The sequence below is a fragment of the Bison bison genome, unplaced genomic scaffold (assembly GCF_000754665.1).
Source record: "Bison bison bison isolate TAMUID 2011002044 unplaced genomic scaffold, Bison_UMD1.0 scf7180017845889, whole genome shotgun sequence".
Lineage (NCBI taxonomy): Eukaryota > Metazoa > Chordata > Mammalia > Artiodactyla > Bovidae > Bison > Bison bison.
The window spans coordinates 115070-133688 of NW_011476462.1; the positions used below are offsets into that span (position 1 = coordinate 115070).

Genomic DNA, 18619 nt, shown 5'->3' on the forward strand with positions numbered 1-18619 from the left:
GTCCCTCCCTTCCTTCCCCGGGACTGTGGCAGTTTCAGGGCAGAGGAAAAGAAGTAAACGCAGCCCCTGGTCTCTGTCCAGGAGGCGACGGGCTTGGCGTGGCTGTCAAGGCCCACCTGGGCCTGGTGGGTGCCTGGGCTCCCACATGGATTCTCGGAAGCTGTGACTTCACGCCCCGCCAGGGCGGGCTGGGGTCCGGGTGGGAGGAGGGCTCTGGGTGGTTTCGGTGATGCTGGCCGCAGGGGGCGGGGTCTGAGCCGCTCAGGTGGGCGCTTTACCGGCTGGTGTGAAGGCGCTGGAGGCCTCTTCAGTCCACACTGGGGGCTGGTGGTGGTTTTTGTTGGTGGTGTTAGTGTGCGGAGCGGTCTGCTCTTTGGGATACGAGAGCCTCATTTGACCAGAAAAATGGAGGCGGGTGGGACCAGGGGCCGCTCGCTGCTGACTCGCAGGGATCTGTCAGCCGGACCCGGTGCTGCGCTGGGAACAGCAGGGCCCCTTTCCGACGGGTTGTAATTAATTGAAGTCATTTTAGGGCGGCTGTTCTTCGGGGAGCGCCTCCTCGCTGCTAGAGAAGGCGGAGGGCGGGCGACACCTGTGACAAGCCTGCTGGGGTGTAAATTGCTACACCTCCTGGCAGGTTCACTTGGAAAAAAAGCATCAAGAGCCTTAAGTATATCCCGAGTCCCAGTGAGCTGACAGCGCGCTCATAGACATTTTACTCCGGGAAAAATCAGACATTGCTCAGGACCACGTATTTTAGAGCACTGGACAGTTGAAAATATTCAGAACATTCAGAAATCCAGGAAAGGTTAAACGGAAATATGTAATAAAGACTTTCATGTGGTGGAAGGCCGCGTGGCCTTGGGGACCAATGCTCACAGAGCAGGGGTTGTTAAGCTTTTTCTGTAAAGGGCTGGTTACCGAGTATCTGAGCATGTGTTTCAGTGGGTCACACGGTCACTTTCCGACTCCTCAGCTCTGCCTTAGTCGTGTGCAGACAGCCACACCCATGGGCAGACAGGTGTGGCCTTGTGCCCCTGGTGTCCTGGTTACAGAAATGGGTGGTGGGCTGGCATTCGCTGAGCCCCGCAGGAGAACAGAACGTTATGCCAGTGCGAGCCCAGGTTCACGATTTTATGTCCAGGTACGTAAGGGCTCAGAGGTTAAAGCGTTTGCCTGCAGTGCGGGAGACCTGGGTTTGATTCCTGGGTCGGGAAGATCCCCTGGAGAAGGAGATGGCAACCCACTCCAGTATTCTTGCTTGGAGAATCCCATGGACGGAGGAGACTGGTGGGCTACAGTCTATGGGGTCGCAAAGAGTCGCACACGACTGAGCGACTTCACTCACTCACTTCACTCATGTAAGCACAGAATGTTGGAGAGGAAGTTTCCTTAAACAGGCCATGGAAAGGACTAGTCATTAAAAGTAAATTGGGCTTCGTTCAGGTTAGGAGCTTCTGTTCATCAAAAGACGTCATTAATGGGCGAGAAGCCACAGGTGGGAGGAGGCGATGTTTCTGCAGGCCTGCCGTGCAGACGGCGCAGCAGGTGCCTGCGAAGCAGGAGGGGAGGGCTGCTCACGGGCGAGGATGCGCACGGCCTCCTGCAGGCCCCTGGAGAAGCCCTGAGGCCTGCGAGCTGATGGATACCTCCGTGAGCCCGTCAGCACGGCCGCAAGGAAAAGGTGGTAGTGCCCGGCATTGGGAAGAAGGGAGGCCAGCGGGTGCTATCATGCACGTCCCCCGGGAGTGTAGTCACTTGGGAAATTCTTCAGCAAAACCTGTCAACGGTACGCCCACCTTTGCTCCCCGGTGTCTACTTAACAAAACGGATGTCGCGTGCTGTAAAAGGCAGGCATGAGAACGTTTATCGCAGAAACCTGGTCACTACCCAAATGTCTGTCAACAGAACGGATTTTGCAATGGAGGTGTTATGCAACAGTGAAAATTAACTACTGTTTTGTGTTACAGAGCGAATGAATTTTTCAAATGTAACACTGAGTTTAAGCAATGAGGCAAAAGAGAAAAGAAACAGATTCCATGAGTATAAAGTTCAGAAACCTGATAGGCAAAACCTGGCAGGTGTGAGGCGTCAGGGGGAACCTCCAACGGCAGGTCAGGAACGAGGGTCAGTGGCTGGGAGGCCCCAGCCTGCCCTGAGATGTGTTCATTTTGTGATCATTCACACACATATTTGGGCAACGTGTGCACACACATGGTCTATTTCAATACATGTTTATTAAAAAGCTTAAATGATGTGATCCAAATGTGTTAAATGTGCACGAGTGTGTAGTTTATAATATAGAACAGATGCTCACTGATGCCCAAAGGTGGGTAAAGGGGATGTGCGTGCTCACACAGCTGAGAAGGGGTGGCTGGACTTAGGCTGGCTTCATCCTCGAGGCTGAGCACAGCTGCCCTCACGTCAGCTCTTTATGGTGGGTCTGTGGCTCATGGTTCTCCCTCAGGGTCACAGGATGGCTGCCACAGCTCCAGACTCTGCACGTTCTTTTTGATTCACAAGCAGCAGCAGAGTGCGCCCTGTACCTGGCTTTCGTGCCTGCTTCTGGTTCCCCCTTTTCCCCCGAGCCTGTCAGTCACTGGGGCTGGTGGGATGGTGGGGCATATCGGCCCATCAAGACTTGTCCTGAAGGAAGGGGATTGCTCACCCTGAAGGAGGAGCCTCAGATTGGTACCCAGAGGCTCTCTAGGATGCAGTTTGACAAAGGATGCACAGGTGTTTAACAGTGAACACGATGACGTCCACTGTGGGCTGGAAACGCTCTAAACGGCGGACAGCACTGCTGCTGTGTTTGTTCGTTTGTCCACTCTCAGGTGGAATGACTCACTGACAGTTTAGGTGCCTGCCGGGTGCTGCTGGTGGGCTGTGTGAGCGGGCCCCGCTTGGGCCAGGCCCACCCTCCTGAGGAAGTGACCAGTCAAGAGATGCCCGAAGGGTGAGGAGGGACGCACCGGGATGAGCTTTAGAATGTCCAGGGAAAAAGCAAGGAGAAAATCCTTCTTATGCAGGACACAAGAACCGCTAAATACAAGTATAACAGGAAAACCGTCCTTTGGACTTGATGAACATTTAAAACGCTATTGTTTAAGACATTAAAAATGCAAGCCACAGGCTAGGAAAATATCATCAGAGTGCATATATTTGACAAAAAGACTTGGATCTTGAATGTATCCAGCACTCATAAAACTCAGTAAGAAAACAAGCAGCTGGTTAAAAAAAAAAACGGGCAAAGGATTTGAACAGATGCTTCATCAAAGAAAAGTGGCAGAGGGGTCTGTGAAAAGACGTTCAGCATCGTGAATCATTTGGGAAATGAAGTAAAAGCCCTTGACAAGGACTGATGTTGAGAGATGGACAACACTCGAAGGTTCTCAGACCTTGTTAGTTGGTGTGGAAAACCGTATGATCCTTCTGGGAAAAGGTCTGGCAGTTGCTGAGAAAATTAAGCATACACCTCCTTTATGACCCAGTTACCCAGGAGAAATCAAGTGTATATCGTAAAAGCCTGCTACAAGAATATCTATAACAGTCATTATTTAAAATAACCCCAAACTAGAAACAACTCAGATGATCAGCAAAGAGTGAGGGGCTTCACAAACTGGTTTAACCATACCCTGGAAATTCTGCTCAGGGAGAAAGGCTGGGAGGGGGGGTCACTGCCGGTTTCAGAAAGAGTCTCTGGGAAATTCTCAGGGAGAAAGGGGGGGGGGTCACTGCTGGTTTCAGAAAGAGTCTCCGGAGATGGCGGTCTGTCACGCAGCGTTGGTCTCTCTCCTTCTGGCTTCACGTTCAGCACGATAATCTCGAGTTGCACCCGTGTTGCGCAGGGGGCATTCCTCCATTCCTTTTTATGGCCAAGTAATACTCCATCTCTCTCTCTCTCACACACACACACACACACACACACACACACACACACACACATCTTCTTTGTCTGCTCACCTGCTGAAGTCTGAAATATGACACAATGAACTCATCCACAAGACAGAAACAGGCCCACAGACAGGGAGGTCAGACTCGTGGCTGCTGGGGGGATGGGGTTGGGAGGACTGGGAGTTCGGGGTTGGTAGATGCAACCACTTCATTTAGAGTGGATAAACGACAGAGTCCTGCTGTGGCGCACGGGAAACTGTGTCCCATCTCCTGGGATAAACGGGAACGGGAATGAATATAAAGGAAGAACGTGTGTGTGTGTGTGCGCACAGCTGAGCCACACCGCTGTGCAGAGGCGGGCACCACGTTGTAAGTCAGGCAGAGCGAGCACACCTGGGCGAGGGCAGCCTTGCTCCCAGGCTCCGGCCCCTGCGATGCCATTTCCGTGCGGCTCTGGGGTGGCGGCTGAGATGCGTGGGGCAGAGGGAGTGACTCCCCGCTCCTCCTGGCCGAGGGGGGCACCGGGACGGACTCGGGGTGACAGTGCTCTGGTCTTCACGGGCAGTCGCCACACAGCTGTGCACCTTGTCACCTGTCACGGAGCCGCTTGCGTGAAGCAGGACCTTCTGTTCCGGGCGTGATGCGGTAGTAGTGTTGACTGAGACGTGGAAAGTGGGAGGCAGCTGTCTGGGCTCTTTGTGGCTGCCCTTCGCTGCCTGACCCTCGCAGAGTCTGGACCGGGACTGTGGCTGCCAAGATCCAGGAGTCTTTGGAGAGAGGGGAAAATGCACACGTGTGCAGACCCAGGCACAGGCACACACATGTCTGTGTGTGCCTGTGTGTGTGTCATGGACGCATGTGTAAGCACACACGTGTGCAGCTGTAGGGCCTGCAGACGCCTGACCTCTCCGTGCCGTATGAGGCATGTCCAGACGGGGTTTCGGCTCTTGGTCCTGCTGTGGGAGCTCGGTGGACGCCAGCCCACTGCTGGGCGCCCGCCCCTCTGTGCGGCCGAGGGTGAAGGTCCTTCAGCCCCGGGGAGGCTGCAGTGCCGAGCCCGGACCCCTGGGGAGGACGGGCGGGGCTGCGGCTCCCGAGGGCTCAGCTCGCTGCCTTTCTTTTCTGTCCCTCTTCTTGAGACTCGTTTGTCCTCCGCTCTGTACCGCATTTCAGAGCACCAAGCTCATTTCCAGATGTGAGCCTTTTGGGAATTCCCTGGTCCAGTCTCTAAGACTCTGTGCTTCCAATGCAGGGGGCACGGGTTTCATCCCTGATCGGGAAACTATCAATAAGATCCCAAACGCTGTGCAGCGTGGTCAGAAAAAACAGAATGAAATTTTAAAGAAAAGATGTGAGCCTTTTGATTAAAGACTTATAGAAATTCCATGAGTCGTTGCTGCTCAGTTGCTAAGTCGTGTCCGACTCTTTGTGACCCCATGGACTGCAGCACGCCAGACTCCCCTGTCTTCCACTGTCTTCTGGAGTTTGCACAAATTCATGTCCATTCGGTTGGTGCTGCCATCCATGAGTTACCATTAACCGTACATACTTACGCATTCCACAAGTTACTATTAAGCGTATATTCTTTTCGTGTTTTTTTCTCACACAGGGTTACCTTCCTGCCAATGTAGACCGAAGACCAGCCACTCTCCAAAGAAAACAGAAAGAATATTTTGCTTTTATTGATCACTATTACGATTCCAGGAATGATGAGGTTCACCAGGACACCTATAGACAGGTGGGAGCACGTCTTCTTTCTTCTCGTTACTCAGAATTCTTTCACTTGGGAACGTCTCTCTTGTTGGTGGAAGTGCTTTACCTGGAAGGCCCCTGATTGGGTCACAGATCTTCATTTTCTAGCAAATAAATAAATGTGAAACCTGATAATGGTGAATTTCCCCTAATAGTAGCACCTTGGGCATCTCCAGTTCCTCCTACAGGGCTGGGAAGGTACTTTCATTGGAGCCACAGAACAGAGAGCCTGGAGCCCTGGGTGGAGGGTGTCTTGTGGCTCAGGGGCGTCTGACGTGAAGGTCAGAGGTAGACACCCCCTGGGTCAGGTAGGAGGAGTGAGTCCCCTGGGCCCCGGGCGCTGTCCTCTGCTGCCATCGTGGGCGTGGTTCACGCTGAGGAGAGCTGTGCTGCTCAGCTCGGCTGAGGAGGGACGCACTTCAGTCCATGGTGCAGGTGTGGCCAGCCTATCATTTGGCTGTTTAGTTTAATACAGAATGGGTATAATTATGGCCTCTTGAATAGTCTGTTGACAGACGGTGTGCATAATGGGAAAAATACTTAAAATTGATTTACGGTTCACTGTGCATCCAGAATTTGCTGTGGGAATTGCTGGAGGCCTCCCTAATCCTCCTTGTGTTTGTACCGTGTGAGAACTCAGAACGGGCTGTGCGCCGTTAAACAGGAAGGTGGTTAGGACTTGGCAGCCCTGCCCCGCGTGCTGAGCTGAGCGTCTGACTCTCCCGAGGTGTGTCAGCGGGAGTGTTATCCCTGACACACCCGGCCTCTGGGTGCAGGAGCGTCGCTGAATTTTCCTCCCAGATGCGGACACTCAGGTCTGCTTGTCAGGGTGGCGCAGTACCGCCAAGAGGTCCAGGGACGGGCCTTCCCCTGCTGGATCACCACGGTCCTTTAAGTTGGGTTCCTGGACAGCACCTTCCCCACAGGGGAGCCTGGCAGCCCTGGAGGAAGAGTGACTCGTGCTGGGGGTAGGGAGGGGGCAGGGACCCCTTCTCACCCTCCGCGGTGGGCTGTTCTCGGCCTCTGGCCCCTGCCGCCCCCACTGGGACTCGTCCTCTGGCTACAACTCCGGCGGCTCCCAGGCCCCAGGCGTGCCACCTGTCGCTCCGGGAAACCGAGTTCTGAGGCAGCAGGCGTGTGGGTCGGGTCAGGGCAGTGCCGGCTCACCTGCCTGTTTTCCCCTTTGCGGGTTGCGTGAGTGGGCACATTCTTTACTGTTCTGCCTGTGTTTTTTGTCCGCAGGACGACACTGGCATCCATCTGCGGGATCTACCGGGCTGCGTTCTGTTATGAGTTTCTCACGGGAAAGTTAATTACAGACGGGTCGCATGCGTCTTTACTCAGTAGTCACTGTGATAGTAATAAAAAGCTCGCCTGTTACTGTGAGCCCCCGAATGTTTCTGCATTCGTGTCAGTATGACCGAGCACAGGCTTAGCCGCTGGGCCTGCCTGCCCTGGGCCGAGTGCTCCTGCCTCTTGGAGGTGGACCCTGGGCTGTCCTGCAGGGCTGTTTCAGGCGCTCTGTTGGGTCATGATGGAGCCAGCCCGGGGCTGGGGCTTGGGCACCCTGGTCTCCTCTCCCTGCTGCCCACTCTCGGGGATTGACCCATGAACTGACCTCGGCCGCCCGTCTGCCTGAGGGTGTGCCCTGGCCCCCACACAGCCCCGGGTGGCCAGGACCCCGTCTGCTTCCCGCCCCTCTTGCCCTCTGTTCTCTAGGTTTCTGTGGGTGAAGCTGTCACGTCCAAAGCACAAAGAGCTGGTCCCAGCTCACCCGGCGTGTCGTCCCCGCCCTGCGGGTTCTGTGGACGTCGTGGCTGGCCCCCCTGGCCCAGTCCTGTGTGTGGGGGCGAGGTGTGCCGAGCTGGTGCTGGGGTGCACTGCCCTGCCCCCCAGCCAGCACGTGGCAGGCAGCTCCTCTGGCCCCTGGCGTGCCCCCGTGGCTCTGATGGCGTGGAGTCAGTGCTCTGAGGTGGCCCTGGAGGACACCCTGGTCACAGGGTGAGGTCTGGAGGGTTCTGGTCTGCTGCCCGTGGCCAGCTGCAGGGCTCCGGCCCCAGCAGACTGTAGTCCTTGTCCTCGGGGTCTCCTTCCCAAACGGGGGATGCCTGCGCGTCTCGGCGTTTAGATCCCTCCCCGCGTTGCTCAGCGGGTCTGAGTCAGGTCGTTTCTTGTCTTCCTCTGATGCTGTCTTCTCTCCAACTTCCCTTCTCTCTCTCTCCCACTGCCTTGTAGTCCACGCTCCCTGAACTCGCTAGTCTGCTGGCCCCTGACCCTGGCCCAGTTCTCTCCCTGGGCAGTCTCACTGCCTCCCTTGGGACCACCGATGGGCAGCGCATTCCCGGGTTCTCAACCGAGGGGAGAGTTCAGGGCGGGCCCCATGAGTGGGAGCAGCTCCCCCGAGTCAGAGCCGTGCAGCTCCGGGGCCGTGCATCCGCCGGCAGCTCTGAGCGGTGGGGTGGGGCTCTGATGGGCAAGGATGCAGAGCCCGCTGGGGTGGCCACGGCCACGGTGCTGGCGAGGCGGTGAGGAGACCCAGGCCCTGTGGGTCTCAGGACCCTCGTGGTCAGGGGCGAGGAGGGGGGTGGACCTGCTTGCAGCCCCCTCCCCACGGCATCACCACGTGCCGCCTTCTCTTGGCCCGTGCGACCGGGTGAGTGGGGATGGTGGTAGCGTTGGCTGCAGTGGGGTGTTCACACGGGGTGCTGGGGGCTGGCCGGATGCCGGCTCAAGCGCTGAGCAGGCTTCCTGGAGCCGGAGGTGCCGCTGCGTGGTGGGTGTGCTCTGTGACAACACTCCTGTGAGCCGGTGGTCGGGTGGGGCCCGCTGTTCCTCGCAGTTCCTCCCAGGGCTTTTGAAACGCTGCCTCTGAACAGTGCCCTGGATTCCCCCAAGGACTGTGCACAGTGCAGAAAAACGTGTCCCAGGTTCCAAGAAGAAGCTGTCACAGCCAAAAACTTGTATGCTATTGATGTACTCAAATTGCTGCCCGTGTCAGAGGCTGGAAATCAATGCTTACTAATTGCTATGGATCCTGTTACTAAGTAGCTGAGGGCCTGCTCTGTTTCTAGCTGGCCAGTTGCCGTTACCGGGTGGGAAGCGTGGAGCAAGGCTGTCATGCCGGGACGGGGCGGGGGGCCGGGCGGATGGAACCTGCCCCCTCTCCACAGGAGAATGCCCGGCCCGGAGAGAGCAGGCAAGACCCCGGGCACACTCGCTGCCGTTTCTCAGTGTCTCTGTTTCAATCGTCATGCCTGCCGCGACGTCTGTCAGCTTTTAACATCTGTGTGTCTTTCTCCTCTGTCTCCAGATCCACATAGACATCCCTCGGATGAGTCCCGAAGCGTTGATACTTCAGCCCAAAGTGACAGAGGTAAGAGCCGGGACCCGGACGTCCTGCGGAGGGAGCCCCACGCCCGCCGTCCCAGCGGCTTTACCCGCGGCGGGGGCCGGGGTGGCCCCTGGGGCAGAGTTGCCGACACAAGTGCCCACTGTCCTTTTTCATTGTGCAAACGTCGGTGTGTACAGAGGAGCACAGGTGGAGCGCATATGTGTGTCTGTGATTTACACGCGTGGGCCCCCCACCCAGCGTAGGACTGAGAGCCCCACCCGAGTGTGGCCGGTCATATGGAGGCTGCCTGCCGCTCTCAGCCGCCTCCCGACCCTCCCCAGGAGATGCCCGCTCTCCTCACCTGTGTCTCCCTCCCTTTCCTCACGCCTTTTATACATGTCACGTGACACCCGGGGAGCTGTGGTCTGGAGCCGGATCATTCCTCTGTCTGAGTGGTCGGGTCTCTGCAGCCTGACTTTCTTCACCTACGTTATTTTCTCGGGTTTAGCCAATCTGTGTGTCCAGTTGCTACTCAGATATTCCACACTTTCTCTTGCCTTTTCCCTGTTGGGGGGCATTTGGGTGGTTTCCAGGTTTTGCTGTTGGACAGTGTTGCCTGGGACCTTCACCTACAGTTCCACAGGTGCCCACTGGCAGGATTTCTCAGTATCATTTATGAAGAAGGCTGAGTGCCAAAGAATTGATGCTTTTGAACTGTGGTGTTGGAGAAGACTCTTCAGAGTCCCTTGGACTGCAAGGAGATCCAACTGGTCCATTCTGAAGGAGATCAGCCCTGGGATTTCTTTGGAAGGAATGATGCTAAAGCTGAAACTCCAGTACTTTGGCCACCTCATGCGAAGAGTTGACTCATTGGAAAAGACTCTGATGCTGGGAAGGATTGGGGGCAAGAGGAGAAGGGGACGACAGAGGATGAGATGGCTGGATGGTATCACTGACTCGATGGATGTAAGTCTCAGTGAACTCCGGGAGTTGGTGATGGACAGGGAGGCCTGGCGTGCTGCGATTCATGGGGTCGCAAAGAGTTGGACATGATGAGCGACTAATCTGATCTCATCTGATCTGAAGGTGATGACTCAACAGACATGAGTTTCAATGAACTCCAGGGCATGATAAAGGACAGGGGAGCCTGGCGGGCTGCAGTTCATGGGGTCACAAGGACTTAGCAACTTAACAACAGCAAGGTGTTGCAAGGTTGGGTGTCAGCCTGTTAAACTTTCAGGATGATGTTGGGATGGTCTCCTGAGGGTTGCCCCGCTTCAGCTCTCTCCGGCAGAGGACCAGCCGTCTGGTGCTCACGGCCGTGCCGGCTCTGGGTGCTGCCAGGCTCTCACGGTCTGTCTCTCTGGTGGCAGTGCTCACTCCCGTGTCTCTGATCACCCGTGGAGTGAGCGCGTCTTCCTGCATTTGTGTGCTTCTGTGTCCCCTTCTGGGGAATGCCTGTTTCTGTCTTTGCCTGACTTCTTGTGGGTGGTTGGTCTGATTGTTTGTTGCCGCTGCTCTTTATATACTGGGGATTCCGCCTCTTTGCCATTGGTCGGGGCAGATCCCTCCTCCCACTCTGTGGCTTGTCTCTGACACTTTCTTCTTGGTGGCTGCCGTGGCTCCCGTCTCTTCAGCGAGGGCAGCTTCCTGAGGAGACACCCCGAGGCCGTGCTTCCTCCCTCATTCTCCCTTCCAGGTTCTGAAGTGTCACGGCTCACCCCTGCCTTAGCTCGCCGGTGTCCAGTGGCCGTGTGTGCTCTGAGGCTGGAGTCCACCGTCACTTCCTCCCGTGGTGACCGCTCTGGCTTTTCTGCCCACGTTTGCAGGCTCCCTTCTGTTCACGTCTTTTTCACGTTTGCGGAGATCTGATCTCTGTGTTGGCTTCCCTGGTGGCTCAGTGGTAAAGAACCCGCCTGCAATGTAGGAGACTCTGGAGATGCAGATTCGATCTCTGGGTCGGGAAGATCCCCTGGAGGCGGGCACGGCAGCCCACTGCAGTATGCTTGCCCACCAGGGACAGAGGAGCCCAGCGGGTCCGTAGTGTCACAGAGTCTGTCACGACTGAAGCGAGTGACATGCACAGACGCACGCAGCCTCTGTTCTGCCCCAGCGCTCAGCTCACCTTTCCTGCAGATCATGCGCTCCTGATTCATTCGGCGTCACCAGAAGGCTCAGTGTCTGGTGGGGAGTATACATGACGCCCCCCTCCACTTTCAAAACCCATCAGGTCATCTTAGGGCTTTCCTCCTCCCTGTAAGTGGGGAGCCCATGGAAGTCCCAGAATCAGATGGCCAGGGTTGTCTTTCTCTTTTCAAAGTGAAGTACAGTCGACGTACAGTATGTGTATTGCGGGTGTGCAGTACAGTGGCTCACACTCCACTTACAGTTATCATAGAACATCGACGGCGTTCCCCGTGTTGCTCAGTAGATCCTGACGGCTTGTGTGCACCTCCGATCTGTGCCCGTGCAGCCCGCCCGCCCCCGCTCTGCCCACTGGTAGCCCCTGGTAGCTCTCTGTGTCTGTGAGTCTGCTTCTCTCTGTCGCGTTCAGTATTGTGTTGCGTTTTTTAGATTCCGCTCTTGTTTATTCCTAAGGTCTGTTTGATTTGTGATCAGAATTGCACAGAATCTACAGATCAATTCGGGAGAACTGACGTGTCTATGAAATTCAGTCTTCATCTTCATGAGCATGCTAATTCCGCATTTTCTTAGACCATTCTTTAATGCCTTTCAATGAAGCTTTAGAAATTGCTCCGTAAAAGGTCCCGTGTATGTTTTATTCGATTTACTCTTCGTTGTCATATTGTTTGTTGCTATTATAAATGGCATCTCTTTAAAACTGAATTTTCTTATTGTTTTAAATATTTGTTTTTCGTCTTGATTGCTCTAGTAAATGCAGTTCTAAATTTTGATATCTCTTGCTGTGCAGTAAGTTTGTTTAAAAAAAAAAACACACGATTATTAAAGCCAAAGTGTTTTTAGATTACAAAACACAAAAGGAGAAAATTAGTTTCCCACAGAAGTAGTCATTTTGAGGTACTTCTCTTTGATTGTCCTTTTCAATAACTGTGCTTATTGCATCTGGAAAATGAGAGATCACATATTATAACCTCGTTTTAAGGTATTTTTTAAAATGGAAAATGGAGTCTGCCATGCGGCCTTTAGTTTATCTTCACCGTTATGTTTTTCCTGCCACTTGAGGCACTCTGCGTAGAGCTGAGCTTGTGGGCTCCCAGTTTCAGAGGCGGGAGCCAGGCCCCGCCGGCCGGTGTCGGCTGGCGTCAGGTGTGACAAGCTGGGACCTCGATCCCCGTGGAAGCCCCTGGGCCCTGGCATTGGGCCACTCGGCCCCTCCCTCAGCTCCCACAGGTTCCTCCTGGAGCTGCACACCTGCCCAGGGCCCGGCTCGGGGGGAACTGCCTGTGGGGGAACCAGGTGACGGAAGCAAGGGGCTTTAGGAAAAGTCTAGAAGCGCTGGTCTCAGGGAGAAGCAGGGAGAGTCAGGTTCTGGTTTGCGGCATTGCAGGGGTTAGACTTGGACGCACCGCAGCTGATCCATGCCGGTGCTGGCTGGGCCCGTTATGACGTACATTTGCCCTAAGCCATCAAGTGTAAATCTAGGAAGACTACCAGGCGTGAGGCGCGGGGCGGCAGGGTAAGCGTGTGTTTGTACACTTTATGAGATGCTGCCAAGCCCTTTCCCCAGGTGGCCGTGCCGGCTCACCATATGTGAGAGGCCCAGTTCCTCCAGGTCTGTGTCATACATGGGATTGCCAATCTGTTTAATTTTCACTGTTTTAAAAAACAGCTGTGTGGTAGCATCTTACGGGGTTACAATTTGCATTTCCCTGTTGACTACGGACGTTGAGCATCTTTTCATCTCCTGATTTGTCATGCTCAGATCTTCTTTGGTGAAATGTCTGTTCCGTTTTTTTGCTCACTGTTTAATTGCTTTTGAAACCTTTAGCCTGCCTGTTCCCTGGCCTCCTCTCGGCCTTCCGAGTCAGACTCCTGGGGTGGACCCTGGAAGTCCCTGCTGGCAGGAAGCACAGACGGAGGCGGAGGCTGTGAACGGAGGCCGGGTCTCTGTAGGACCTCCTGAGGTGACGTCCCCAGGGACCTGGGACCCGGGGCTTGGCTGCCTCCCTGCCTGTGCCCTGCCCTTCCGCCTTGACCCGTCTGATCAGGCCTTCTGTCTGTGGGTTTCCTGTGTCTGCTTGGTGCAGGGCAGCTGGGCACGAGCACTCATCACGTGACGCTGTCTGGGGTCCTCTCTTCCTCACCCGTGACCTCAGGCGTCTGCTTCCTCTGGGCCTTCCAGAGATGGAGCCTTGTCGGAGACGCCCCGCCCCACTTTGGTTCACACTTTGATCCTCTTGGTGCTTATTGTCTGATTGTCTCCTCGTGGATGAGGTCTCACTCTGCCTGCACGTCACCTCCCCGGGAGCAGGGCCGGCGCCCGAGTGCCTGGAGCCTCACGGGACTTGGGAGATTTTGTTGAAGTGAGTCGTTAATCACTAAAGCTGAAGCTCCAATACTTTGGTCACCTGATGCAAAGAACTGACTCATTTGAAAAGACCCTGATGCTGGGAAAGATTGAAGGCGGGAGGAGAGGGGACAACAGAGGATGAGATGGTTGGGTGGCATCACTGACTTGATGGACGTGAGTGAGTAAACTCTGGGAGTTGGTGATGGAGAGGGAGGCCTGGCGTGCTGCGGTCCATGGGGTCGCAAAGACTCAGACACGACTGAGCGACTGAACTGAACTGAACTGAGTAATCTTTTTATCCAACGTTGTTATTTGAAAGTAAAGTTCATAACTTTTTGGCCCTTGCTCTTTTTATCTTCTATTTGTGGAAGTAACCTCAGCCTCTTACTTGGAAAATGCGAACTCTTACCCGAGGCCCTCTGGCTCGTGGGCTGGTGCAGGGAGCTCAGGGAAGGAGCTTCCTTCAGATCTCAGAGCTGGGCCTTGTCACGAGATAAGGTCATCAACTTGCGAGTCCCTTCTCCTCCGTAATTATTATATTATCTGCCCTCTGACTTTCTGCTTCTTAAAGCAGTTTCACGAATTAGGGAAATAGGATGCTTTTTCCAGTTAGCCACGGAGAAGTGACGTCTTGTCACATTTAATCAGACGGAGGACAAAGAACGTGCAGGCCTTCAGGACCCCGTTATCCACGCATGGTCCTTCTGCTTGGGGTGATGAGTTCTCTGTGGCCCGAAGCATGGTCGTTTTCTGGGAGGCATGTATCCGTGGAGCACAGATGTGTTCATCCTCGACTTGTCCGCTGACTGTGAGCTTTCTGCAGACAGGCATCCTGGCTGGAGTGTCTGTGTGGAGGGGCATGGGCCCAGCTGGCGTCCGGGGCTGAGGCGGCCAGGGAGAAGCCCGCTTCCCGAGGAGCAGGCATTGGCTGTGTCCCGAGGGTCTGGCCTAGACTGAAGAGGGTTGGGGCATTTGCACAGGGGCGCTACCTCCGTGCCCGGGGGTCTCCTCCTGGCCTGCTCTGCTCACCATTCCCCCACCTCCTCGAGCTTGCCAGCACCCCCTCCTGCCCTGGCTGACCCTACGGCGCCCACATGATTCCCACGGTCTGCTCGTGTCTCTGTCCCCTTGGATGCAGCTCTCGAGGGGGGCAGCCCCCACTTTTGTCTTTGTACTGCTGGTGCCTGATGCACACTGGGGTCTCAGACCGGCGTGTCTGAGCATCTTGCTGGGATTCTGGCCACGGCCGAGGCCCTGGCTGTCTCTTCTCACGCTGCAGGCTGTCACGGCCAGGGCCCGGGTCTTTCTTCTCCTGTGTCCCCCCGGCCCCTCCAGTGGGGCTGGCTCGTGGTAAACAGCTGACAGGTGCTGGTGGGCTGCATGCATTAAACACGCGCTCCTCCTGGGGTGGGCGTTCTGGAGGGTCCTTCCGTGGGAGACGCGGTGCTGGTCGGGTCTCAGGCTGGGGAGCTGTGGACGTTAAGTGCTCCTGAGCCTGCGCCTTCGTGGTTATTGCTCTCTCCATGCCGTCTCATAATTCATCTTTGTTTTACCCTTTGGAGGTGGGGGGGGATTGCATTTGTAAGAGCCTGTTATTTAGTCGCTCAGTTGTGACCCCAACTCTTTGTGACCCCACGGGCTGTCGCCCACCAGGCTCCTCCATCCATGGGATTTCCCAGGCAAGAATACTGGAGTGGGTTGCCATTTCTCAGGGATCTTCCTGATCTAGGAATTGAACTCATTGTCTTCTGCATTGCCAGGTGGATTCTTTACCACTGAGCCACCTGAGAAACCTCTTTGTGAGAGCCTGAGAGATATGTATTCATTATATAATCAGTTCATTAAACTCTTCTGGTATGTATTTCAAGGATCTAATCCATAGATCTTTCCCTTTTTTCCCTTTCTGGCTTTATGGTAAAACAAATCAGAGCAGAAAGGTTTCCATAACATACCTGTCCAATGTAAAGAAAAAATTAAAAATTACTTCCACATGTTCACTGTCATGAAAGCTGAGTGATAAAGAATTGATGTCTTTGAACTGTGGTGTTGGAGAAGACTCTTGAGAGTCCCTTGGACTGCAAGGAGATCCAACCAGTCCATCCTTAAGGAGATCAGTCCTGGGTGTTCATTGGAAGGACTGATGCTAAAGTTGAAACTCCAATACTTTGGCCACCTGATGCGAAGAACTGACTCATTTGAAAAGACCCTGATGCTGGGAAAGATTGAAGGCAGGAGGAAAAGGGGACGACAGAGGATGAGATGTTTGGATGGCATCAGCGACGCAATGGACATGAGTTTGAGCAGGCTTCGGGAGTTGGTGGATAGGGAGGCCTGGCGTGCTGTGGTCCATGGGGTCACCAAGAGTCGGACAGGACTGAAGTGAACTGTCCACTGTGAAGCTGATGAGACAGCCAGGCTGGCATTGTCAAGGTCACTTCTCTGTCCCTCCCCAGACTTGTCTGTGTCCCCCAACAAGGAGCTCTTCCCTGGATTTTTGGTAAATCATTCTCTTGCTCTTCTCTAGGTTTGTGGCGTGGGTTTGTGTGTGTTTCATCTGTTTTCACTCTTTATTCTTGGTGGGGTTGTGCTCAGCGTGCCCCTTGTCAGCACTCTATTCCAGGGCTCCGGTGCTCAGCCCCAGCCCCTGCACCCACCGTGTGGCTCATCTTCACTGCTGCGTAGTCTTGCCTGTGTCTCCTGTGGTTTATTGATCCAGCCCAGGGTGAAGAAGCACCTGGCTGGTGTTCGTTCTGGTGCTTTCTCTCTCAAATACGTCACACGACTTACTAAATCTCTTTATAGATATATTTTTAGGAAGTGGCATCTTTTTGCATTTTAGTAGCATTGTCTAATTTCTTAATGACAGTATATAGAAATGCAGTTGACCTTTGTAAGTTAATTTTATATCTGGCAAACAGTAATCTTTTATCAATTCTAATGTTCTGTGTGTAGGTGTATTTGAGTTTTTAAAGAAGTTAATCATATGGCTTATGAATCATGATAGCTTCATGTTTTCTTTCTGTTCTATATATCCATGCTTGGTTTTTTTTTTCCTCCGCTGGCCAAGATTTCCACTGCAGTATTGAATATTAGTGTTGAAGGCAGGCACACCCTGGTGTCATTCCAGTTTTGAAGAAGCCTGCGCCGTTGACTTGGGGTGTTTGCTCCCGGTTTTGTAGATGGCTCGTGTTAAGGCTGGAGCCTTGCTTTGCTCGGGGTTTTAAAGTCCTCAGTGGCTGCTGAGGTTTTACCGCCTCCTTTCCCACTTGTCGTCTGAGGTGAGAATAGGTCTTTGCTCCTTTATTCTGTTGATACAGTGGATTTTATCAGGCGACTTCCGAGTAGGAAGGAGAGTGTGCGTTCCTGAAGTAAACCCAAATTGGCCAGGACGGATGTTTCACTGCCTCACAGGATTAAGAGTGTCAGCATCTCACGTGCTGAACCGCCCGAGGGGGAAGGCTGGCCGCGCTCTAAAGGGACAGACGCTCTGACCGCGTCCGACTCCTCGGCTGCGCTCCGGCACGCAGCTCCATCTGCCGTGCCGAGCGTGCGGTCTGACGACGGTGACAGCGTGATGTGTCGTCTGAAGGTGTTGTTTCTTTTCTGTACTTCAGTTCTGAGCCTGATGAAACGTGTGTGCTTTGCCAGCCCGTCAAGTGACTTGAGCACAGAACGTGGGACAGAAATCCCCACATCTCAAGGAGGTGAGGGTGGAGTAATTCACCACCCAGCGTGGTGCGGCAGCGGCTTCAGCGCGGTGTTATTAACTGGATTGTAAACCTGCATTCGGTGTATATATTATGTGATAGATGGCTGCCGATTAATCTACATTTTAGATTTGTTATGGACTCTTATTTTTGTCTCATTCATCAGATGTTGTAATTCGTTTGGGGGGAGCATCCCCTCAGTCGTGGTGCGAGCACCTGTGTTATAAATATCTCCTCTTTCTGAGCCCACATGGCTCCCGGATTTCAGGAGATATAAATCCCACAGGTCTTCTCAACACAATCGTATATTTTGTTGTTATTCTCACAGAAATCATCTCCAAGGCGCTTGATACGCTGGGAAGTCATGTTGCCGATGCATATGGTTGAATTATGATGCTTTCGCATTTTCGAAATCAGATTTTTTTTCCCCCAAGTAATCATGAGCACAGCAACGTTTTCAATTTCAATATATTAAATTTTTTAGAACGCAGAACATCTCAGCTCTCCCAAGTGCATGGCGTGTCGGCACCCTGGTCCTGCCGTGGAGGCGCGTGAAGGTGGTGATATGTTTGCAGAGTCAGGACAGAAGGAGCTTCCCCACGGGGCCCTCTCGAGCTGCTCCCCGGGGCCCTCTGTGGAGGAACGCTGGGCTTTCAGGGAAAACCTGGCCTGTGCTCAGGTTCCGTAGGCTGGGAATGCCCGGTGCCTTCTCACGTTTTCAGTGCAAGTGGTGCTGGTGGTAAGAGTAGCAAGTGTTTTCATGATTGTTGACGAGGGTCAGTTGGTCTGTAGAGAAGGTACTTGGGGAAGAGTTTGAAGTCTGAACTGCATTTGATGAATTCCTCCTCTCTAACGAAGGTAGACCTCAGGGAATGTCAACAGAACTTTAATAGCAAATATTACCCAATAAATATTCATCACTAGGGCCATCTTGTATCGTTCCGTGTTCTCATTAAACATGTGCACACACGGAGGGCACGCTTCCTTCACTGGCAGACAGCACCGCTGCTCACACCCACAGCGCACCGGCTTAGGCGCGAGCTCGCGTCCCGTGTCCGCCCTTCCACGTCTGCTCTTTCCTAAGCTGCCCCGCGTCTACTGACGGCCTCGTGCAAGTCGAGTGCACTGTCCTCACCCTTCCTGTGACAGCTCTTAGTGAAATGCCTGGGTTTTGACACACGGAGCCGTGGGGACTGTGGCCCCTGCAGAAATGCCCGTGGCTGCCTGCTGGGCACGCGATGACCTTGCTGGGCTCCGTTGGTGCGTGTGTGAGCCTGGGGCCCTGATGCCACTGGAGAATCAGCCTGTGGGGCGCTGACTTTGTCCCCGTCACAGGTGGACTCAGGGAGGGTGGCCAGGGGCAGGGCCGTCTGTGGGGACGCTGGACTGTGCAGGGGACACTGAGCTGCTGAGGCCACCTGGTTCCCGCCCCGGGACACCTCT

At 54.3% G+C, this 18619-nt stretch overlaps 1 protein-coding gene across 1 annotated transcript in view; it reads left to right on the forward strand.

Moving 5' to 3' along the window:
* Positions 1–18619, forward strand: part of LOC104986989 (TBC1 domain family member 22A-like) — a 170216-nt gene that overhangs the window by 68579 nt on the left and 83018 nt on the right. The window contains exons 3-4 of the mRNA XM_010837746.1: positions 5504–5632; positions 8957–9019. Of these exons, the coding sequence (XP_010836048.1) occupies positions 8978–9019 (42 nt within the window). The 5' untranslated portion in view covers positions 5504–5632; positions 8957–8977. The remainder of the gene's footprint in view (positions 1–5503; positions 5633–8956; positions 9020–18619) is intronic.